The following is a 23550-nucleotide window of genomic DNA, read 5'->3' as shown; positions in this document are numbered from 1 at the left end:
CTGTCCTCTACCTGGGACAGAGACGTCTGTCACCCACAGCAAATGCTAGCCAGGTGCCTTCTCCTGCGAGGGGGAACATACGGATCCTCATAGCGCCCAAGTGTTGACTGGAGACTTTTTTAAAAAATTAAGCTGCTTTGAACTAATTTTAGACTTGGAGAAGTTGCAAAAAATAGTACAGAGAATTTCCATATCTCTCTCCCCTGGTGTTAACTTCTTACATAACCATAAGACAATGATCAGACCAGGAAATTATCACTGGGAAATACCATTACCCCAAGCAGGGGCCCCATCTAAGCGTCACCAGTTTTTCTATAGATGTCCTTGGATCTTGATATTATAGAATCCTATCTAGGATTTCACACTGCTGCCTTTTCTTTCTTTCTTTCTTTTTTTTTTTGGTACTAGGACTTGAACCCAGGGGCATTCTACCTCCAAGCTATACTCTCTGTCCTTTATATATTTTATTTATTTATTTATTTATTTATTTATTTATTTATTTATTTTGCGGGTCTGGGGATGGAACCCAGGGGCATTTTACCTCCGAGCTACACCCCCTGCCCTATTTTTTATTCTTTATTTTGAAACCAGGTCTCATTGAGTTGCAGAGGGCCTCACTAAGTAGCTGAGGCTGTCCGCGAATCACAATCCTCCAGGTCTCAGCCTCCCGAATGCTGGGATTACAAGCGTGCGCCACCACACCCGGCTGTCCTTTTTTATTTTGAAACAGGGTCTTGCTAAGTTGCCGAGGGTCTTTCACACTGCCTTGGGGGGGGGGGTTGAGGGGTATTGGGAATTGAACCAAGGGACAGTCTATCTCCAAGCTACACTCCCCAGGCCCTTTTTATTTTGAAATAGGGTCTTGCTAAGTTAAGTTGCTGAGGGTCTAATTTGCTGAGGGTGGCCTTGAACCTGAGATCCTCCTGTCTTAGCCTCCCAAGTGCTGGGATTACAGGTACATATGATCATGTCCAACTCACATTATATATTATTATATATTTAGCCTCCTGAAATCTGTTCTCCTTTATCTCCCATCACTTTAATGCATTTGAAGAACACTGATCAGTTGTTTTGCCAAATACCCCTTATTTTGGGTCTATCTGATATTTCATGATTGGATTCAGGTTACCAAATTTTTGATACCAGCAAAAAAGCAATGTATAATCTGGGCATGGTGGCGCAGGCTTGTAATCCAGGCACTTGGAAGGCTGAGACAGGAGGATCATGGTTCTCAGCCAGCCTCAGCTACTTAGTGAGGCCCTTTGTAATTCAGTGAGACCCTGTTTCAAAAATAAAGAATAAAAAATGGGGCTGGGGGTATGGCTCGGCGGTAGAAGGCCCCTGGGTTCCATCAAGCAATGTATGATACACAGGGTACATGCAGATGGGACTTAACACTGGTGGTGCTGACCCAGATTATTGAGGACACGGACCTCTCTGCCATGTTCCTCCAGTGCAAAGCTACTCTCTTTCTCTGTGCAGTTAACCTGGGGGAGTGTGGACCTTTCAAGGGGATGGACTGCTGTCCTTCCGAGCTCGGGTGAGCCCACTTGCTGGAGGCTGCAGCTGCCCCGCAGATGGGAGGGTCTAATGAAGACAGAGGCAGGGCGCCGTGTGGGGAAGTCGCGGCGCTCTGGTGACAAAGAGGAGCAGTGGTGGTTTATTTATAGACCCACTTGAAGACAGCTCATTGTAACTACTGGAGTTGAATCTTTAGAGCCTTGGGAACAAAGGCTGGCTATTTTAGACTCCTTGCACTTGGCTCAATGGAGAGTCCAGGCCACCGGCCATGCCCTGGGCAGCACTCCCAAGCTCAGTAATTCACATTTTGTGTGGCATCACAGGACTGCAGCGAGGCTGGCCAGGGCAGGTCCCTGGGACTGGCGCTGACCACCGAAGAGCTGGCGGGCCTCAGAGTGGCCAGAGCCCCTGCCAGGGGTTCCATGTCTCCCGTGGCAGGGGTGGGGGAGGCGGCACATCCCTTGAGGCCTCACAGCGTCTTCCTGGAAAATAAAGTTGCAGACAGCTGCTGTGAACTGCTTACACCACCTCTCTCAAGAGGGCCAGCGCCCCCCAGTGGACGCCTGCCCTGGGACGGCCAGCAGTGGCGGGGCCACCTGCCCAGGACACATCAGTAGCTAGGAACGACTAAACAGCTCAGAGCCTGAAATCCTCCGAGGACAGTAAGGCTGGCAGGAGCCCAGAGCTCCTCTCGCTCCCACCCGGCTGCAGCTGCAGGCTAAACACTCGATCCTTGACTCCATCCCCAGGACCGCAGATGGGGTGTGACAACATGACGCGCGGCCTTTCTCCATGGCCCCGCACCCTCTCGTGCACAAGAGCAGAACGACACCTCGGCACGATGTGGAAAAGTGAGAATACGTACCAGGTATCCCATTTGAAGGAAATATTTTATTTTTATTTATTTATTTTGGTGGTGCTGAGAATTGAACCAGGGCCATTCTGCTTCTGAGCTACAACCCCCACTGTATTTTATTTTTGTTTTTTGAAACAGGGTCTCACTAAGTTGCTGAGGCTGGCTTTGAACCCACGATCCTCCTGTCTCAGCCTCCCAAGCGTGGGGATCACAGGCTTGTGCCACCATGCATGGCTATGAAGAAATTACTAATTATTGGGTGCAATAAGAGTACTGCATTTATATAACTAGGAAAAATCCTTACTTAGGATCAAATGATATACCAGGATTACAAAACATTCTAACTTTCTAAAAATATGGAAAAGAGAGAAGAAATAAGATTGGTAAGCCGGGCATGGTGACGCACGCTTGTAATCCCAGCATTTGGGGGGCTGAGACCAGAGATCGCCGTTCGTGGACAGCCTCAGCTACTTAGTGAGGCCCTCCGCAACTTAGTGAGACCCGGCTTCAAAATAAAGAATAAGAAATAGGGCAGGGGGTATATATGGGACTATATTATCCTCTCCACTTCTTGCACTAGCTTGAAAATTTCCATAACACCAAAGGGTTCTTGTTTTGTTGTTTAATAAAAAACATTCCTCGGTGACTGGAGCATACTGTGGGGCTAGGCCAGGCGAGGGGACCCCGGAAGGAAGCCACAGCGGGACGGCCCCCCAGCCCAGGGCTTGTGAGCACGGCAGGCAGATGAGTGTGTCCGGTCCCCAGAATGTTCCAACCAACCTCTGGCTTTGCTGTGGAGCCCCTTATGGCACTGACCGTGTTCAGTGAACTCTACAGCAATGTCCAGGCCCTCAAAGAAACTAATTGTAAGATAATCTCCATGGAAACCAGCTATTCTGATTTTCCCCATGGTAACCAGTAAGAACATAAACACAAGCATTCTCCAACACCCGTACACCACATGGGCAACACTGCTGTCCAATCTGGAAAACACAGACCTCAAAGCCTCTTCTCCATTTAAAATGAAAAGAAGTCCTGAACATTCTAGGCGGACCGCAGGTCCCCAGCCTGTGCCTTGCCGCTGCCCACGCCAGCCGCCATCTGCCACCAAATGACAAACGAGGTCAGAGATGGCTTCTTCTCCCCTAGTCTGGGACCTTCCAAAATGCCAGAAGGAAGAGTTAGAGCCACCCTCGTGGCACACGCTTCTCGCGTGTGCATCCTCTGCACACACACGCAGCACACATGGACTCCAGGCCGGCCAGGCAAGCCTGTACACACCCACCGCAGGGGGCTACTGGAAGGGGCGACACCCAGAGACACAGGACGCCAGCCCCAGGGCAGGGAGGGCTGCAGCCCTGGCCACCGGCCGGCTCCGGCCTGTGGTTTACTTCTTCACTTTCAGGTTTCTGGTTTTGAGAAAACTAGAAGGGAGCCAGAAAAAAGTGTGAGCCTCCGATGCACGGCCAGCGTGCTCTGGCCTCTCGCCTCTGCACCATGTAGGCGCGGGATGCTCTGCTGACCTTCGCGGGCTCGCCACTGCGATCCGATGGCGCTGTGGACGGCTGGCCATCACCATCAGCAAACCGTAGTGCCTGCAGTGGCTCGTGCTGAAAGGACAGTGCCCCAGGGCCACATGAGCCTTGCGGGGAAAGTCAGTGTGGGGACTCCGCTGGCCTGGACCCCAACTCGTTCCCCCACGTGCACTGGGGATCCCCAACGATCCTGAACCTGAGCTTCAACTGCGGGGAAAGGGAACCCCAACAGCCCTGGGATCCTGGAAGAGGCCGGGAGTTCTCCAGGGGTTTGTGTGGCTGGGCTTAACTGCAGGTGCACCTCCACTGGCAGCACTGGGCCCAGGGGCCTCCAGTCTGCTTCTGAGTTTGGAGGCAGGGTCATCCATTTTCTTGAGCATGGTGTCAAGCCCCAGAGAGGGCAGCTCCTTCCTCAGCGCCCTGCTGCTCTCCTCTGGAGAGGATCCTAGTCACTTAGGCAGTGGATGGGGATTTTCTGGTGACACAAAACTACCATCAGCCCCTTGAAGGCAGTCTGAGAAGGGACCCCAGCTTCGGTCCCCTTTGTCACCTCGCCTGTCACTGTGTCAAGAGGGCTGTCCTCGTCCTTGCTACCCGGAGATAGTGCCCCTGATGGCTCGACAAATGAGACCTTCCTCTAGAGGTCTCAGTGTGGAGTCCAACACCGCTCAGGAGTCGGGGCTCACCCAGCACCTCCCCAACAGGCTCTGGAGGATGGAGCTGGCCAAGGCACCCACATCTGCAAGGTGACAGGTGGGACACGGACGCAGAGAAAGCAAAGCAGGCCACCGAGGACAGCGCCAGAGGTGGGCGCTGTGAACCAAGAACAGGGGCCGGGACGGGCAGGTCCAGACGGGACCTCGGCAGCCGCGCCTTCCTCTCGTATAAATCGCGCCTGCCTGGGGTCTACACACGCTGCTGCCGCCTCTGGGCTCTGGGGAGCGCCGGCACTTCCTCAGTAGCATCGGGATTGAGCCGGGCCTCACCCTTCTCCATAACAGTGGACGGCAACGGCACCAGTCACCTCTCCCAAGCCCCACTGGCCGTGGGAACTTCCAAGATGGAAGTCGTCTTCTTTCCGCAGCCCTCTGCCACTGCCACGCTGGCAATCAGACTGGCTGGTTCTCAGAGCGGGTCCCAGCCCAGAGCACCAGAATCCCCTGGAAATAAATGTGCTGGAAATGCCGATTCCCACCGCATCCGATCGCGGCAAGGAGCGGAGGATGAGAGATGTCATCCAAGGCCAGCTCACCGCACTGCCAGGGGCTCAGCCCACGGTCCCAGAACAGAAACATAGCTGAGCTGCGGGCGCAGGAGGGGCTGGGGCTCTGAGGGGGCTGGGGTTCCGCTTTCAGAACAAGAGGCAGGAGGAAGAAGCCAGCCACCCTCAGGGAGGAGGCAGCCTGGGTCCCGGTGACGCTCTCTGCAGTCTTTCAGGGGAGTTCCAGCATGGAGCTCAGGCTCTGAGGTGGTGGGAGGGAGGCCACAGCCATGAGGAGACCCGACCGATGCTGCCAGTCTACACACCTCGCTGGCCCTCACAAGGGCGCCTGCAGAGGAGCATCAGCGTGGAAGAGCCCCTGCCCCTCACCCTGGTGACAAGATGGGCACTTCTGAAATAGGGCCAGGCTGGTGAGCACTCACGAGTCAGGCGCGGTGCCAAGCGCTGCTGGGCATGCCAGCCACCACCACCCATGGAGGAGCAAAGTAGCACAGGGAGCCCGGCACACTCCCAGGGCACAGTCCGAGTGGGGCGGAAGGAAGCCAGAGGCGAGCCGGTCAACGGGAAGGGGGGGCGGTGGGGGGTGCTCTCTGCCTCCAAACGCCATCTGAGAAGCCAGTGGGCGAGGGCCTGGCCGGCTCCAGGTCAGTGCACCCAGGAGCCAAGCAGCAGGAGGCGGTCTGCCCTGCTGTGCCCGGTCTCACTGAGTTACCTAGAGCGGTTCTCCCCCACCCACCCAGCACAACTTTCTTCCCAAGTGCACTGAGCAGTGCACCAAGTAAACGCATCCTTGCTACGTCAGAGCGGCTTAAAGTGCTTCTGTGGCGGGGCAGAAGCCTGTCCTGTGGTGGGCGAGACCAGTGGGACCATGGCCCAAGGTGCTTTCACCTCGCAGGCGGGCCCCACAGGTGGGCAGGAGAGTGGGTGAGAAAGCCCAGCTGGGGGGCGGAGCACCAGCCGCGCCCTCGCCCCACACACACCGCGGGGAGCGTCTGCCATAGGTGACCTTCAGCCTTGCTGGGGCCTGGCCTGCTGCCTACCCGCCGCAGAGTGGCCTGGAGTACCTCCGCCACCGCCCTCCAAGCAGGAAAGCTCCCCCGCCACAGCCCTGAAGTCCCTCCTCAAGCACAGCTCGGCCAGGAACAGAGGGAAAATGGAACCCATTATTCTCATTCTGAATGGCTGGGAAATGGCTTTTGCTTTTCAACATGAAATGTGCCTAAAAATAAGCTGTGAATTCAAGCAGAGGTTGAAAATAGCTTTGCAGCGAACAGAGCTCTGTTCAGAGCGGCTCAAGGGCAGCCTTCGTGTTGAGATCGAGAGCGGAGCGCAGCCAGGGACGGGTCACATGGGGGCTTCTGTCTGCTGGGACCCTCCCAAGCTCACAGGCTGCCCTTGCCACGGCTGCTGGGGGACACAGAGCAGGGACCGGGCAGGATCTGTCCCTCGGCTATCTGACATTCGCTCAGAAATCCAAGACCCACACCTGACCCCTCGGGGTCCCTCAAGGCCCAGGCCCTGGGCAAGAGCACTGCTCAGGGCTCTCAGGTCAGCCACCAAAAGAACTTCTCCAAGATATGGCCTCCAGCCAGGAAGGCCTGCAGCAGGAGAGCGCACACTCCCCCCAGAGGGGCAAGTCAAGCTGCTGAAGGCGAAGGGGCTCTTTTTACCGTCTATCATCACCACTCAAGGCTCTAGACTTTGACATTAGCAGACAAAATGGACTTCTGTGGGAAACCCAGGCTGAGAAATCTTGGCCACAGCTACTGATAAGAGCCCAAACCTGGCCCCACGGAGCAGAGTCTTCACCAGGGCAGCGGACTGACTCCCTCTTCCTGGTGCCCCACACACCCTCCCAAGATCCACCCACTCCCGTCCTCCCCCGCAGCTCCCCAAGCTCTGCCCACTCCCTCTGTGCCCTCCCAGTCCCCTGAGCCCCGCCCACTCCCTCTGCCCCACCCTCCCAAGCCCCGCCCACCCACCTGTGCTCTGCTCAAGCTCCACCCACTACCTGTGTCCACCCTTCCCAAGCCCTGCCCATTCCATCTGTGCACCACTCTCCCAAGCTCCACCCACTCCCTCTGCTACGCCCACTGCCTGTGCCCACCCTCCCCAAGCCCCGCCCACTGCCTCTGTGCCCCACCCTCCCAAGCCTCACCCACTGCGGAGGCAGCCCACCCTCATTCACTGCTGGGTCAGTTTCCTCTCTGGGCTCACTCCTAAAGCAGGAGCATTAAAGAGGCTCAACCAGGGACATCTGACCTCTAAAAGCACTTTGGTCACTGGTCATGGCGGTGGACACTGCTAGCATCTAGCAATAAAGGCCAAGGACGTGCCAACGTCCCACAGTGGCAGCCTCCACAGCAGAGCATCACGGCCGCCTCTGTGGAGGTTGAGCATTCTTGGGTTACTGGAAGGATGGACGGGGACAGAACCGGAGGGCAGAGCCCCATCAGATTCAACTCATGAGATATGGCAGTGATCCTGGGCTCCCTGGAGGGCCAGCAGGGGAGGCCTTGGCAAGAAGGGTGAGAACACACTCGTCAGCTCCCCTTCCTGCCTATCTCAGGAGAAAACCTAACCACCGACACCTGCTGTAACAACTAGCTCCCTTCAACCCGGGAGAATGAGGAGTTCTGGAACTGGACGGGGATGGCTGCACCACAATGTGGCTTACAGTCAAGATGGCCAAGCCATGTCCACATAGACGGAGAGGGAGACGAGGCGTAGTCACAATAAAACAACACGATGCGCGAGCTTCTCTTCCCTCTCCAGAGAAGCTGTGTGGTGCATGGGTGAAGCGTGCGCCTGGGCGAAGACCTACCCGTCACTCGGTCTCAAAGGGCTCTAACCAACAGGAACGGCTACAGGACCAAAAGGCACCCAGGGAGCGGAGCTCACCTCCGTGCACGTGGGGTCCTCAGAGCCTGGGGTGGGCCTCAGGGCCATGGAGGAAAGAGCAGCTTAGGACGAGCAGGCGCCTTGCCAGGCCCCCGTGGCCAGGGCGCAGACCCAGGCCCTGAGCCCAGAGCCAACACCCTGTCCCCTCTGAGCCCCATGTGGTCCGTCACGTGACTCCATCCCAGGTTCTCTGAAGCTCTGGGCGGCAAAGGTACCCCACAGCCCATCTCTGGCCAGGACTCCAAGAACAAGAGGCGGCTCATCCAAGTTACGTCCTAATAACTAAGAAAAAGCGCAGCTCTCCCAGCTGGGGCAGGCTGACCACCCAGGAGGCAAGAGGATGGGCGGCCCAGCCTGGCCTCGTTCAGCAGCTCAGCCGTGCGGGCAGGTGCTCTGCCGCAACAAGGCACAAACGTGCCAGGGCCCTGGCGGTGCCCTGCTCGCTCTAAGTACTCCAGAGGCAGGGTCCAGACACCCCAGATGTGTAAGTGGAAGCACCACTGCAGGCAGAAGACGAGCCAGCCGCAAGCAGACGGTCATGCAACCTAGCTGCCCCAGAAAACACAAAGAGCCGATGACTGGACGCCATTAGCATGTACAGAGGAGCCGCCCAGGCCGCTGCCCACTGGAGACAAGCCTTGGGAGGACTCTAACACCTGGCCTGTTCCTAGAGGTAGCCCCAGCCTACAGAGCAGGGGTGTGTGTGTCAGGGGATGGGGAGCCATCTGTTCAGTCCCAGAAAGGGCTCCGAGGCTTCACAGTTCTATTCTGGGCCCCGGCTCCGACTCGCAGGGGCTTTGGGCGCGCCGCTTCCTGCTGCTGGCCGGCTTCCGCCCATGGGGATGGCTGTGCTGCCCTAAGGGCCGGCCGGGGGAGGGGTGAGAGCTCGTCAGCCCAAACCACGGCTTTACCATTTACTACAGCTAAGCTGAATACGACCTTATGTAATGAGACTACATCAGCTATCAACTTTTTCTGCCAAAAACTTATCAAAAAATATTAGCTATTTTAACTCAGGAACTGAATGCCCTTCTACCAACTAAGGGACTAAAAATGTCTCTTGTCCCCGTGGCACGGGGAGACAAGGAAGCGGGAGCAGCAAGTGGCCTCCCTCCTTTCAACCCACCTGCCAGCCGCGGCCCTCCAGCCCAGCCACAGACGGCGGTGTCCCTGGGCCTCCCTCAGCAGCAGCGGGTGCCACAGCTCACTTCCCACAGGGCCGGAGCTGGGACCTGGAGCTGCTCTCCCCTTTCGCATGGTTTGTTCTGTCTAGGCTGAAACCAAGGCACCCGGCGCCAGAGTATTACTCAGTGCGGACCAGGTCTTCTCGGGTCCTGCTCCCATGACCAACCATGTGGTCCCCCAGCCCAGCGCTGTCCCCCGACCCAGCCCAGGGTCATAAGGCTCGGGCAGCCTGCCAACCTCTTACCAGGTTCCCAGTGGAGCCGGCCAGTGTGGCTGGGGGCCTCTGCACTTTTATGACGTCTCCGTAATCAGTGATATCAAAGTTACTCTTCCAAACCATCACCTGAAATGACCAAAGTACGGAGAATGAGCAGAAAAAAACACCTGCCAGCCTTCACTGAGGAAACGGGCTGGGGGCCACCCCGAGCTCTGGGCCACCCTGTACCCCCACCCCTCTGGGGAACAGGCTTTTGGGAGAGGACTCAGGAGGACCTACTGGGCCACTGGGGTGTGCGCCACCATGCACACTGGGCCTGACACTGGCTGGTGGCTCTGCCTGGCCAGCCCGTGGTTACTTAATCCCTCTGCCCCTTTCCTCGTGTGTCACCCATCTCCCCATTTCAGCGGGAGCTCTTGAGGGTAGGCACAGTGCTCAAGCTCAGAGCCCGCTCTCTGAAAGGGACGAGCCCTGTTCCCACCTCACAGGGCTGCTCTGGGAGGCCCTTGGGGCCCAGTGTGGCATGCACACTGGCTCAGCCACAGGAAACGTGCCCATAAACAGGCTGGGCGCCTCTGAAAGCCCGAGGAGCCGCCCTGCTGGGGGGCAGGAGCCCCTGCGACTGGAGGTCGCTCGCCAGTCACCGCTACTGGGGGCCGGGAGGGCCACTTCAGGACGGATGGCGAGCTTCACGGGCGGGATCAGGAAGTATGACCAGGGCCAACAGAGGCCACAGAAAAGCCAGCACATTCACGCCAGACGACCCTGCTGGGACGCAGCTGCGGCCGTCCTCCCGGGAAGCCTGCAATCCTTGGCAGCACCACTGTCCGGCGCTCCCAGAGACATGCACCAGGGTCCCTCTTACATGCTTTACAGACAGCACTGGCAGCGTGCCAACTGCTGACTTAGCCGCCGAGTGGACTCCTCGGGGCAGAGCGGCTAGCACGGACCGAGGAGACAACAGCTAATGCCACTCCAACAGCGGGCTCAGAGAGGACCTCAAGGCAGCCAGCAGCCGGGCGCGGTGGCGCATGCCTGCATCCCAGCACTGGGGAGGCCGAGACCAGAGGATCCAGGTTTAAGACCAGCCTCGGTGACACAGAAAGACTAAACAACCTAGCAAGACCTTGTTTCAAAAACAAAAAAATACTGTAATCCCTGTGCTTGAGAGGCGGAGACAGGAGGATCGCGCAGGTTTGAAGCCAGCCTTGCTGGCTTAAGAGACCCTGTTTCCAAATAAAAATATAAAATAGGTCTGGGATTGTAGCCCAGAGGTAGAAGGGTTCCATCCCCAGTACCACAAAATAATAAATAAATAAATAGGGCTGTGGTTATAACTCTGAGATCGAATAGAACCACCCCCCCCAAAAAAAAAAGGGCAGTGAGGGAGCTGCGGCTGCCAAGGAGGGGCCAGAGCAGGTGGAGCTGCCTACCTCCCTCAGGCCAGCACGAGTCCACCACACCAGCGCCTGTCCTTATGCCGGGAGCCAGGCCTCCGCGCCCTGTCCTGGGTGCTGATGCAAGGGCTGCCTGCCATCCACTAGGCTGTGCCCAACAGGCCCCCGTCACCCTGTGCCTCGGGGGCAGACACTCAAGGGTAGGGCCAAGGGCACAGCGGGCCGACAGGACAGGCCTGGTCCACGCAGCCAGAGGGTGGGCATCCCAGGGGTCCACACGGCTCAGAGCAGCCCCTTCCTTCCCTCAAGAGGAGGCAGTCCTCATGTGAGAGCTGACAGCCACTCCTCAGCGCCTGCCTCCCCAGGCCAGGAGAGCTTGCTGCCGTCGGCAGTGTGGAGCGGAGACCCGGGCTGACGCGCTGAAGCCTGCGTACAACGGGGCTGCCTCACGACGTCCTCTCTGCAGCCAGGGGCAGTGACAGTACCGGCCGGGGCCAGGTGCAAAGACAATGGGCAGTGGCCCAGGGCAGGCCACCGCTCCAGCCCACGGGCCCATGCCGGTCCCAGCTCTGCCGCCTGCTGGGAGTGTCCTCATCTACAGAATCGGGAGCCAGTGTACGAGGCCTCAGGCCGCTGTGAGGACTGAATAAAGTGTGGAGCTTGGTCCTCATGGTCTTATCTCCCTGCGCACAATCAGGAGATGGACTAAGAACATCGGCATCTCCATGGCAGTGACAGCCCAGATGCCTGCTCTGAGCAACACAGGCCTGGGGCCCAGGCGCACCCCAAACTCCTCGGAGCCTGTGAGGTCAGAGAAGCCACCAGGCCCAGCCCAAGGGCTCCGGCCTGGTGCTGGGCTCGAGCTCGGACCCACGGCCTCTCCCAGCTCACTTACCTGCTCATCAGAGCCTCCAGAAGCAAAATACTCCCCCGTTCTTGAGAAGGCAACGGTGGTGGCAGGTCCCTAGCAAAACGAAAAGAGCAGACGGCAGAGGTCACTACAGAGCTGAGCAGGCAGGAAAAAGAGTAGCAGCCCCTCAAGGCAGCAGCAGCGGGCAGCCTGAGCCTGCGCGCCCCGGGCCCCGGGCCCGGCACCCCTGCAGAGCCCTGTTCCCAAAGGTGAGCGGACAGGCCAGCTCGCGCAGGTCCTGGAGGGCTGCACTGCTGTCCTCCTGTCCCCAACAAGAAGTCTGGGGTCAGAGGTCAAGCTGCCCCAGGCCACGGTGCGGGGGCCACAGCTCGGCCCTCTCACCTGAGCCGTCCCCTCCCCAACACTGTCCTGCTGCTGACTGGAGAAGCGGGAGCCCCAGCGAGGGGCAATGGCCTCAGTGAATAGGGCCTCGTCAGGGCCAGTGGCAGGTGCCCGGACTGCGGGCCGGTGTGACATGCCACGTGGCATGGGTCCACCTTCCTGCCTTCTTCCCATAGCCACTGCAGGGCGATGCCAGGCAGCGCTGAGGGTAGCAGGCACATCCAGGCTGGGAGGAGGGGCACGATCTCCCAGGAGAGAACGGGGGTCCTCCCCACAGGCCCGAAATCCCTCCTAGAAAGACGCACTGGTCAAGAAGCTCCGCAGCCACACAGCCACGCTGCCCATCTCCTCCTCCCAGCTGAGCTTCCATCGTGGGCAGTACTGACACTCGCCAAGCAAAGCCAGATCCAAGAGGCTCTCTGAGGCCAACAGGGCCCTGACCACAGAGGGGCCCCTGGCCCGGGGCGCTCCAGCCACGGGGAGCCCCTTCCACCCAGCCAGCGCTGGGGAGGCCCGCCGAGGCCTGGCGGGCACGGGACCCACGGCCACCACGGCCACCAGGAGACAGACGGCTGGAGGACAAGGGACAGGCGGGCACAGGTGGCAGCTCTTCTGTTCAAAGGTGCTCACGATGGGGACAGAGGAGGGTCCAGCCCCAGCTACAGCTGGCCAGGACCCACCTGTGGGGCCCGCTTCCCTTCCAGGAGAGAACACAGGCAAGGCCTCCACGCGGGCTGCGGCCATGGGCCCTGCCCACGCCCAGGATTCCTGAGCAGCCATTAAGCTGGGCGAGGGAGCAGTGCCAGAGCCACCAGCGAGTGAATAACAGGGCTCTACCTGTGTGTTGCCGACTGCAGGCAGAGCCCGAGCATGGAGCGGGCAGGGCAGACCGTGCCAGGTGGACACCCCACGAGGGGTTAACAGGGCTCACTGCGGGAGGGGAACAACTCCTGCTAACTTTTACTTGATTCTTGAAAATCTTTGCCATCTTCATATTTGAAAAAAAAGTTTTTGGGGTGGTACCAGGGGTTGAGCTCAGGAGCATTCTACCTCCGAGCTATACTCCCAGCCCTTCTGATACTTTGTTCTTGGCAATACCCAGGATTGAACCCAGGGGCATTCTACCTCCGAGCTACACCCTTAGCCCTTTTTTTATTCTTTATTTTGAAAGGGGGTCTAAGTTGCAGAGGGCCTCATTAAGTAGCTAAAGCTGGCCACCAACCTGCAAGTCTCCTGTCTCAGCCTCCCAAGTACTGGGATTACAAGCATGCACCACCACGCCCGGCTTATACTTTTGTTTTGAAACAAGGTCTCACTAGGTTGCTGAGAGTTTTGCTAAACTGCTGAGGTTGGTCCCAAAACTACAATCCTTCTGTCTCGGCCTTCCAAGTACTAGGATCACAGACACGCAATACTATGCCCAGCTTACTTTGAATTTTAAATGAGTGTATAGCACTGCTACACTATAAAAACAAAGCAATTTTCATTTTAGAAAAAAACATAAAGAGAGAACAAAAAAAGGGAAGAAAACCAGTGCGTGGATTTCCAGTAAGGTGGGCCCGTCGATGGCCCAGAGCTCCCCGGAACGGCAGGCTTCCAAGAAAGCTGGTGCCAGGGGCTCAAGAGCGGAGGCCCGCTCTCCCGTTCTCTCAGCAGACGCCGAGCTGGGGACGAGAAGCCGGGCAGAGCAGCAGTACCAGGGCAGCCCATCCAAGGCCCAGCTCCACAGCGAAGCCAGCAGGGACAGGAACCGGCGGCCAGTGTCGGGACGCCCCTGCCCGGGAAAGGCATGCTGGTGCTTCCCCTCCCCAGGTCCCCAGGAGCTCAGGGGCAGAGCTAGTGTGCCCCGTGGGGCCAGCAACCCTCCCAGGAGGCCGAGGGCAGCGTGCAGGACAGTAGTCCCTCAGCCTGGACCAGCTGGGTTTGTGGAAGGAGATAGCGTGGTGCACACCCAACAATAGCTGCCTGCCGATACCTCTCTCAGGCGTGTCCCCGCTGCACAACTGCATGGCCAGTCTCTAACCCTAACCTACTGGCCCTGTCCCAGCAGCCCCGCCCCGCGGCGGACCAGAGCGTTCCCTCGCTTGCAGGCCCTCAGCGAGCAAGACCGCCTAGAATGTCTTTTCGTCCGCGCTCCTCTCTGCAGAGTCTCCTGCACTGAGTCTTTAAGCCGTGGCATTCCGTCTTTGTTCATTTTAAATAAACCTGCCTCCAACGACCTCCTGGGCCAGACCCCAGCAGCTCCTAGTATGCAGTGTTTTCACTGTGGCTCCCTTCCAAACGTCAGTCCTCCTCTCCCCTGGGGGTTCCCTGTAGGCCGTCGGTTATTTGGAAGTTCGCTGCAAGTTTTCCAATGAAGGGGCCAGGAGTCTCTTCCCACCAGCGCCAGCCATCAGACTCGCTCTGTGACTGCCCACCTCCACGAAGGCCTGTTGTCCTTTCCCCAGGCACCTAATGCCTCAGGCCGAGGTGGCGCCCAGTCCGTCCTTCCAGAGGCGGGCCTGCCTGTGTGCGGCTGGCGTGGATTCCTGAGTGTGAGCGGAGCGGCAGCTCTTGGCTAAACCTTGGGCGGCGATTCCACCTGCCCTGAGCGCCAGAGGGGCCAGCCTGCCGGAAGCCGGGTCCACCTGAGTCTTGGCCAGGTCCCCGGCAGGGCTGCCTCAGGCTCAACCAAGACCAGCCCCCTCCTCGCAGAGCCGCGAGCTGGTCCTGCTCACCCACGAGCTCCGTCACCCCATGCCCACCCTGCACGACAAGCCTGGCCCTGAGCTTAGCCACCTCTGCACCCACTTGGTCATTCCACCGTGCACTGCTGTCCACTGTCCTCACCAGTTTTCACATAAGGACCCGCCCTGCCCAGAGGGCAAAAGAATGGTGGCGAGGTGGTTGGAGTGGACCGCATACCCGTCCAGCCCTCCACTCTCGGCCCGCACGCCTGCACTCCGACCACCGCGCCCAGCTGGCGCCCACTGCCACCTCACGGGAGCTTCACTGGCCCTCGGTGCGCAGCCTGCCAGCGAACAGGACTGCCCGCCACACGCCCTCTGGTCAGAGGTGACTCGGGCCTTCAGGGCATGGAGGCTGGGCAGGCCCAGGGGATGGCACTCCGGCCACTGACCCTGTGCACTGCTAGACAGCTGTCATGCCTCAGTGCCCACGGCCTGACCAGGACCCTGCTCCCGCTCTTAGCTCGGCTGCCAGCAGGAGGCAAGCAACCAGGCCAGGCTGGAGCAAACGTCCTCTCCACGCCCACCCCCGCCTCCCCCATGGCCCCGCCGCCCGGCCGGAAGCAGCGTCCTGAGCATGGCAGCACAGCTGGCGAGGGCCGGAGGACACAGGAAGCGGCGGAGGCGTCCCTCCACCCAAGGGCCTGCGCCAACCTCTGCGCCCTCCGCCTGTGCACCGCTGTCCCCCTCCGTCAGCACCAGGCCCCTCCGGCCACCTCCCTAGCTCTGGCCTTGGCCCGGCGTGGCACACGTGCCCGGGAGGCACTGGCGGCCCTGTCCCCGAGCCCCGAGGCAAGGCAAGGGCTCTCACCCACGCCCCGGGAAGGCCGGCACCGACACGGTGGCAGCCCAGGCTCCGCGGCCACGCGCCAACCGCACAGCCACCAACACCAGGTTTGACTCCCTGCCCACGCCCGCCCACCGTCTCTCCCAAATAGCTCTAGGGGTCTAAGCCAAATGAGTGAGGCTCAAGATTATGTTTCAGAAAATACATAGAAGCAAATGCGGACTCCTAGCACCCAGCTCCCACTCCTGCCACATGGCCGCAGGCGCCCCGCTCACTCGGCACGAGGCCTCGGCGGCTGCGAGAGGCACCAAGAAGACGCGGCTCCCTGCGCGGACAGCCCCAAATCTGCAGTGTCTCAGAGAGAGACTGGGACTCCCTTTCCTCCTGCTTCATGTCAACACAGGGGCCCCGGCACCCCAGCTGGCCCGCGCCCGGGGGGGCCTCCGGGAGCCAGGCCCCATGGAGGGCTGGTAAAGGGCATCGCTAGTGGACCACAGCCCGAGGCCATGCCAGGCAGGACTAACCTGGCAGGACAAACACACACGGGTCAGGGAGTCACCTACACACACGTGATTTCAGGAGCAGGACAAACCTGTGGGTCAGGTGCGCGCGCACGCGCGCGCGCGCGCACACACACACACGCACACGCACACACACCGTGATTTCGGGAGCTGCGCGACAGAAGACGCCAAAGCAAGACGTAGTTCCCTGAGCAAAAGCAAAGGCAAAAGCCCGCTGAAGCCTGACAGTGTGCTGCGTGCTGGGTGCTGCGTGCTGGGTGGGAGGGAAGGGCCAGCTACGGCCGAAGGGAGAGGTCGACAGACAGCCCTGCGCCCATCAGGGAAGCTAGTCCAGAGTGCGCTATGGACCTTTTATTGTGTGTGTGGCACTGGAATTTGAGCCCAGAGGCATTTTTACTTCCAGGCTACACCCTCAGCCCGATTTTATATCTTATTTGGACACATGGTCTCACCAGGCTCACTAGGTTGCTGAGAATCTCACTAAATTGTCAAGCCTGGCCTTGAACCTGCAATCCTTGTGTCTGGGCTTCCCAAATCCTGGGATTACAAGCTGGTGCCACCACGCCCGGCTCTTTAATGGCATTTATTTATTTATTAGTGGTACTGGGGATCCTGAAAACCCTTCTACCTCCGGGCTACACTCCCAGACCTATTTTATATTTGTATTTGGAAACAGGGTCTCTTAAGCCAGCGAGGGTGGCTTCGAACCTGCGCATCCTCCTGTCTCCGCCTCCTAAGCACGGGGATTACAAGCGTGCACCACCACACCGGCTCTTTAAAGGCTTTTAAAAAGCATGCATTGTAGCCCAGTGTGGTGGCACAGGCCTATAATCCCAGTACCTGGGAGGACGAGAGGAGGACCACAGGTTTAAGGCCAGTCTAGTTGGGAGTATAGCTCAGAGGCAGAAAACCCCTGGGTTCAGTCCCCAGTACCAAACACAGCATGGGGCCATTTTCCAGGACACACTCCACATGGGTTGCCCCAAGGCCAAGCAGCAGGAAGCAGCCTCCATCCGAAGTGGGGCCACGCCAGCCTCCACTTTCTGCCTCCTCAGAAGCTCGGCTGCCTGTGAACAGGAGGCCAGCACCTGTGGTCTTTCGGAACCAGAAACAGACAAGCAGGCTGTTCCCGGACACATCGGGGCATCTCTTGTAACCAGAAGGTAAGGCTGTGCGAGCCCCGCCAAACACATCCTGGCACTTGGCTCATCTGCAGGCTCGCGACCGTGATTGGCGCGGGCTCTGGGGTCGGGGCGAAGCTCAAGAAGGGCCCGCCATACCAGGCTGCGCCTCCCGTGTGTCCATTCTGCTCCATGGGGCTGGCCCACCACCACCTGCCAGAGGTCATCAGGGGCAGACCCCATTCGTCCACCTGGGGCCATCTGCCTGCCTGCCTCCCTCCCCAGCCACGCGAGGCCCACACCCAGCAGTTGGTCCAGGCCACAGGAAAGGCCCTGCTCCGTCTCCCTTGGGCTCTTTAGGGCTGGCTCTGCATCCCGCCCCACAGCCCAGGACGAGAGAAGATGGCGGTGGGCTCGAAGGCCCCTGCCCAGCTGGCACGGGCGCCCAGGCTGTACCTGGCCACTGCACTCACCTGGTGCCCATGGAGCGTGTAGAGCAGCCGGCCCTCCATCAGGTCCAAGATCTTCAGGGTTGAGTCGCTGGAGGCTGTGATCAGGTAGTTCCCCGTTGGGTGGAAAGAGAGGGCGTTCACCGCTGCGCTGTGCACTGCGGGAAGGACAGCGGTCAGGCGCGGCTGGGGCTCGGAGAGCAAGGCAGTGGGCCCAGCCGGGCGGCACCAGACTGCCAGGGCGGGCTGGGATGGCCGCTGCTCAGCAGAGCCTGGAGAGCCTCCACCATTCACCGGGAAAACGGCGTAGTGGAAGGACACAAGACCCGGGCGGGCGGGCGGTGGGAGCCGTGAGGAGGAACAGCTGTGGCAAGCCAGAGGAGCCAAGCGGTTTCTTCACCCTCCAGCTGGAGAAGAGAACGCAACACGGCCGTCTGTTCCAAATTCCATCACTGCAGGGAGACTAAACGGAACGCTAGCCCTCCAAACGCCAGCGCAGTGCTGTCCCACGGGAGAGGGGCGGGAGGCAGGCTCGCGCTCAGGACTCTGAGGAGGGCTGCCCCAGCCTCAGTCTCCCCATCTGCCCTCGGCCCCCTCGCGGCCCACGCAGCTGCCCGCCTGTGCGTGGCGCTCTCCCCCAGCCACACCACACCTGTCGTGGTGCCCTCCGGCTCGCTGCTCCCGGCACGGGCCTTCACCCGCATCCCCTGGGCCTGGGGGCACTGACCCTGACCTTCAGTCTCGCCACTCAGTACCTCCCCAGGACGCTTCCTCGACTCCCTCGCCCTTCACGGGCAGTGACTGGATCGCGTCCGGGCGTCCACAGCATCACGAGCCCAAGCCTCTGATTCTAGCACTCAAGAGGCTGAGAGAGGAGGATCACGGGCTTGAGGCCAGCCTCAGCAACTAAGAGAGGAGCTCAGCAACTTAGTGAAACCCTACTTCAAAATAAAAACTGAAACAGGGTTAGGGTGCAGCTCAGAGGTAGAACGCCCCTGGGCTCAACCCCCAACGCCACACACACAAACTCCCCAGGTCTCCAGCGCTCACACAGCTTTTCCTCGGCCATATCCTGGACGCAGCCAGGGCAGCCCAGGGCCACCCGGAAAGCGACTCCAGAGCCCAGGCGCAGGCCCTGTCAGACTCGGCTGCCATCATACCCACTGCCACAGGCCTGGGAGGGAAGAGGGGCACGGCCACGAACAAAGGCAAGTCAGAAACCAAGATGCCGCCCAGCACAGAGAGGTGGAGGACCAGTGCCGGCCCAGTAAACATGCCCACACCAAACAGGCCTCGGGGCCCTCGGAGGCCACCAGCCGGCGTGCCGATGCGCTGGGAGTGAGGCGGCACGCTCCCAAGCCCACGGAGGGGCGGCAGCCAAGGCTTTACGTAACGTGGTATTTATATCTGAACAACACCCTCCAGCTGCCAGGAACTGAGAGGTGGCCCGGAGAGAAACCAGGGTCTCTGCGGCCCTGTCTCTGCGTGATCCAGGAGAATCATGTCTGCCCTGCCTAAAATGAAGCTGGTGAGGGCAGGAGGGCAGAGGGCAGGGCGAGGCAGGGACGGGTTCAGGGAGCCAGGGCTTTGCCAGCACCGTGGGGCAGCAGAGGCCACGCGCGGCCACCATACCATGGGCTCCTCCTGCCAGCCCACCAAGGGAGAAGGGCTCCGGCCGCCGGGACACCAGGAGCCCAAACACCACGGCAGCCACTCCTCCTAAAGGGGGCTGGCTGCACGCTCCAGCCGGCCCACTGGCCTGCTGCCAGTGCCTGCCGCGCCACCTCCACTCCGTCACCCCACCCCTGCAGAGGTGGGAGGAAGGAACCAATCCAGACAGTCCTCGTCCTAAAGCCACCTATGCAGGACACTCCCGCGTACGGCTCCATGCCCGAGTGGGAGCCTCCCACAACGGCACCCTCTCTGCCTCCATGACAGGCTTCGGCAAGGACAAACAGCACTCTGGGGGCAGCTGTGAGCCCCAGCTGTTACCCCCGCAGCTCCCAGCTGTGGAATGCCAACTCGGGGTCAGAAGGGCCAGCACCAAGCTTCCACAGGTCACCAGGCGCCCAACAGGGCTAGGCGAGGAGAGCCCCAAGCACCCACAGCCCACTCCGTCCACACCGCTCCTGCGGCGGACCTGGGCTCCACACAGGTGAAGGGGCCCCTTCCTCCAGGGCGAGCCATGTCCACACGGGGCCCCCTCCATCTCCTGACCGCCCGCATCCCTCCCTCCTACCCCCATGCCCCACTCTCCTCCTCCCTGCCAGCATGCGGCTCAGCCCTTCGCAGGTCCCCAGGCCGCCTGACCCCCACCCTCGTGCCAGTCCTCCCCACGCGCTCTCAACACTGCCTCGCGAGGTCCCTGTCCTTCGCCTGAGATGACAGCCCACTCACAGCACTGCCAGGCGGGCCTCGTCTCTGGGACCCTGGGCTGGCAGGGGCTCTCCCCACGGGGACCTGCTGCCCTTCAAGCAGGCTGGCACTCTCCCAGGGTCACCTGAACATCCTCTCCTCCCAACACAGACTCCCTCCCTTAGCAGAAAGGAATCAGCCTGCATCGACCCGGCCCTCCCTGCCCAAGCCCTGCCCACTGGCTACCACCTTCCCCAGCCGTGCAGCCTTGTCCAGGCCCAGCACCAGCGCCTGACTCGGGCCAGAGCAGGAGAGGCCCGAAGCCTAAGCGGGGCAAGGACCAGCCCTCCAAATGGGGCAACCTCTACCGCTGCTCCCTTCAGCTGCCTGTGCAGGCAAAGCCCGGCTGTTGTGGCTGCGCCCTGCCACCTGGTGGTGGTGGAGGGCACCACAAGCCTCGCCTCACCCAGACCAAGCTGCGCAGCCTCCTCCTGGTCCCACTTGGTTCCTAACAAGGACAGCCCGAGCTCCCTCTAGCCCCACCTGCGAGGCCAGCCCCTCTCACTGCCCCGGAGCTCCGCCACCCCACCTGCACTTCCTCACACCAACACAGTTCCCCTGCCTGGGAGGTTGGCCGCCAGGTCACCCAAAGGAAGTGCTGTCTTCAAACACCTGAGGGCCCTGCAAGGCCGTGCCCAAGGCGTGGCGGGGCGCTCGGGAGCCGTGCCCGCATCGGCGTCACCTCCCTGCTGCCCACCTCAGTCCCGGGCCCGCTAGGCTACGCCAGCCCTCTGCATGGCACCTGGCCCTGGACCATGAAGGCCAGTGCTGAGCTCCATCTCGGCGAGACGGGCAGGCGGGCGGTTGCTGAGACGCCCTAAGGAGAGTCCTAGCCAGACCTGCCGCCAGCACCCAGCTGCCTGGGCTGCAGGCTGCTGTCTGAAGTGGGCACGAGCTGGGAAGCCGACGGCCCTGTGCTGGCCTCGGCAGCCCCCACACTCCCAGTTGTCCAGGCCCAAAGGCAGCGGCCAGGGCGCACACTCACGCTGATAGTGCTGCAGCAGCCGGTGCGTGCGCACGTCCCACACCTTCACCGTGTTGTCCATGCCCGCGGCGGCGATGCACGTCCCGCTGGGGTGGAAGTCCACACAGGTGACGAAGCTGAAATACAGGAGTGTCAGCGCCAGGAGCACCCATGCTCTGACTGCCCCGCCCCAGGAGCACAAGGTATGAGTGACAGCGGGCCGTGGGGAGCTGGGGCCCAGGACCCGTGTCCCAGCACTGGGCTTGAGCCTCGGCGTGTCCTACCTCCAAGCTACACCCCCAGCCCCACTTTATTTGAAACAAGGTCTTGCTAGGTTAATGAGAGTCTCACTACTTGCTATGGCTGTCCTCCAACCTGCAGTGCTGTCTCCACATTCCAAGGCCTGGGATTACAACCATGCACCACCACACCTGGCCCACCACTGGTTTTATTATTGGTAATACTAGGGATGGGACCCAGGGGCATTCTACCTCCAGGCTATACCTTATTTTGAAAGGAGGTCTCACTAAGTTGCAGAGGGCCTCGCTAAGTAGCTGAGGCTGGTGGCGAACCTGCAATCCTCCTGTCTCAGCCTCCCGAGTACTGGGATTACAGGTATGTTAGCACCACCATGGCTCCACCAAGGATACACCCACACAGGATGCACCCACACAGGATACACAAGCTCTGGGGCCCTAGCCTGGGGTCTCCAGCCTAACCAAGGAGGGGAAGAGTAGGGGTCTGCTTAGGAACCTGGATCAGCAGAGTCACAACTCAAACCCAGGCTCCTCCCTCGGTAACATGAACAGAGCGCACGGCCACCACTTGCTGCAGAACCTGACAGTTTTTATTCAAAACCTGTCACCATGCTGGGCATGCATACGCTTGTAATCCCAGCATTCGGGAAGCTGAGACAGGAAGATCGTGGTTCACAGACAGCCTCAGCTACTCAGTGAAGCCCTCTGCAACTCAGTGAGACCCTGTTTCAGAATAAAGAATAAAAAACTGGGGAGAGGATATAGCCTGGAGGTCGAATGCCCCTGGGTTCCATCCCTAGACTCCCAGAAAAACAAAAACAAAAAAGCCCAACACCATAGCTAGTATGTTGTGTTTTTTTTGTACTGGGGAATCCAGAGGCAGTCTAACTCTGAGCTGCACCCTGTTTTGTTTTTTTGTTTCACTAAGTAGCTGAGCTGATCCTCCAGGCTCTGCCTCCTGAATGCTGAATGCTGGGATTCTAAGTGTGCACCACCACTTTTATTTTGCACTTTGGAACGGTCTCACTGAATTGCTGAGGCCTCCCTTGAACGTGGCTCGGCCTCTCAGGACTGGGGTCACGGGGGTGCACCACCACACCCAGAAACAAGGCGCTTTACAACAGTTTGGGGAAGGCTCAGACACGTTCACTTCTGAGCTAGAGAGGAGAGAGAAGCGGATGGGCTGCAAGGCTTGAAGCCCACACTCCTGCCGTGCGCGGGACGGTGCAGTCGACCTGTGTAAGGCGCCAGCCAGGCCGCAGCAGCAGGTACTCACCCACCATGCTCGCAGTACGAGTGGACACATTCCCGGCTGGCCTTGTCCCACAGCTTGACGGTCTTGTCGTCGCTAGCAGACACGATGAGCCGCCCGTCGGGGGAGAACCTGAGCCGGACAGCAGGGCAGTCACACCACACGCCAGCACGCTGGCGCCCCTCGCCTGCACGCCTACTGCCCGGGCGGGCCGTCGAGGCCGCACCTCCTGCTGACCCCAGAGGCCCTGGCGAGCGCCGCCCTCTCCGTGAGGTGAAGCGCCGCCCTCTCCGTGAGGTGAAGGAGCCCAGGCCCGGCCACAGCAAGCACAGAGCAGCGCTCGGCACAGAGCCCCAGGCAGAGGGCTGGCCTAGCATGTGCAAAGCCCCGTCTATCTCCAGCACCAGAAAGAAAAAGAACCACCACTAGTGTGCACAGGGTGGGCTGACCGCTGCCGGTACTAGCACGGAGATGGTCAGGAGCCCTGCAGCACAACAACATGCTGGTCCTGGAGCCGCGGACTAGCAAAGCACGCTGCCAACAGAATAGCAGGGCTCCTGGCGCCTGCCAGCCAAGGCCTGAGCCCAGCCCAACACGACACCTCTCAGAACAAGGAGGCGGCCCAGGCGGGGAACGGAGCTGCCCCAGGAACAAGGACCCTGCAGGGCCCAGCCCCAACCCTCTCCTGCTCGCCCCGGCCATGCAGACCCTTCTCTGGAGCAGAGGGAGCCGACGTGAGGACACTCTGCTGAGAGGGGTCAAGCAGGAAGCAGGTGTTGGCATCGGCGCCTGCACTCTGCACTCGGTGCCTGGGATCACCCGGCCCCAGGGCCGGGCAGCACTGCCTAAGCAGCGAAGGGAGACCCACGCAGGCCGCACCCTCTCAGCAGCCCGCAGGCACCCAGGGAGAGGCAGCCTCGCCCAGACCCAGCTCTGCCCTTCCCACCCACCGTGTGCCAGCGCTGGGTGAGT

At 60.2% G+C, this 23550-nt stretch overlaps 1 protein-coding gene across 2 annotated transcripts in view; it reads right to left on the bottom strand.

Moving 5' to 3' along the window:
• POC1A (POC1 centriolar protein A) overlaps nucleotides 1–23550 on the bottom strand; it is a gene marked incomplete at both ends in the record, with an annotated part of 52669 nt that overhangs the window by 23195 nt on the left and 5924 nt on the right. For both annotated transcript variants that reach the window (XM_080695773.1, XM_080695772.1), the window contains 5 exons: nucleotides 9465–9563; nucleotides 11730–11798; nucleotides 17715–17848; nucleotides 21091–21206; nucleotides 22603–22710. In XM_080695773.1, the coding sequence (XP_080551899.1) occupies nucleotides 9465–9563; nucleotides 11730–11798; nucleotides 17715–17848; nucleotides 21091–21206; nucleotides 22603–22710 (526 nt within the window). The remainder of the gene's footprint in view (nucleotides 1–9464; nucleotides 9564–11729; nucleotides 11799–17714; nucleotides 17849–21090; nucleotides 21207–22602; nucleotides 22711–23550) is intronic.

Source organism: Muscardinus avellanarius, assembly GCF_963383645.1.
Source record: "Muscardinus avellanarius genome assembly, chromosome: 5".
NCBI lineage: Eukaryota > Metazoa > Chordata > Mammalia > Rodentia > Gliridae > Muscardinus > Muscardinus avellanarius.
This window is presented reverse-complemented; position numbering and strand designations above follow the sequence as displayed.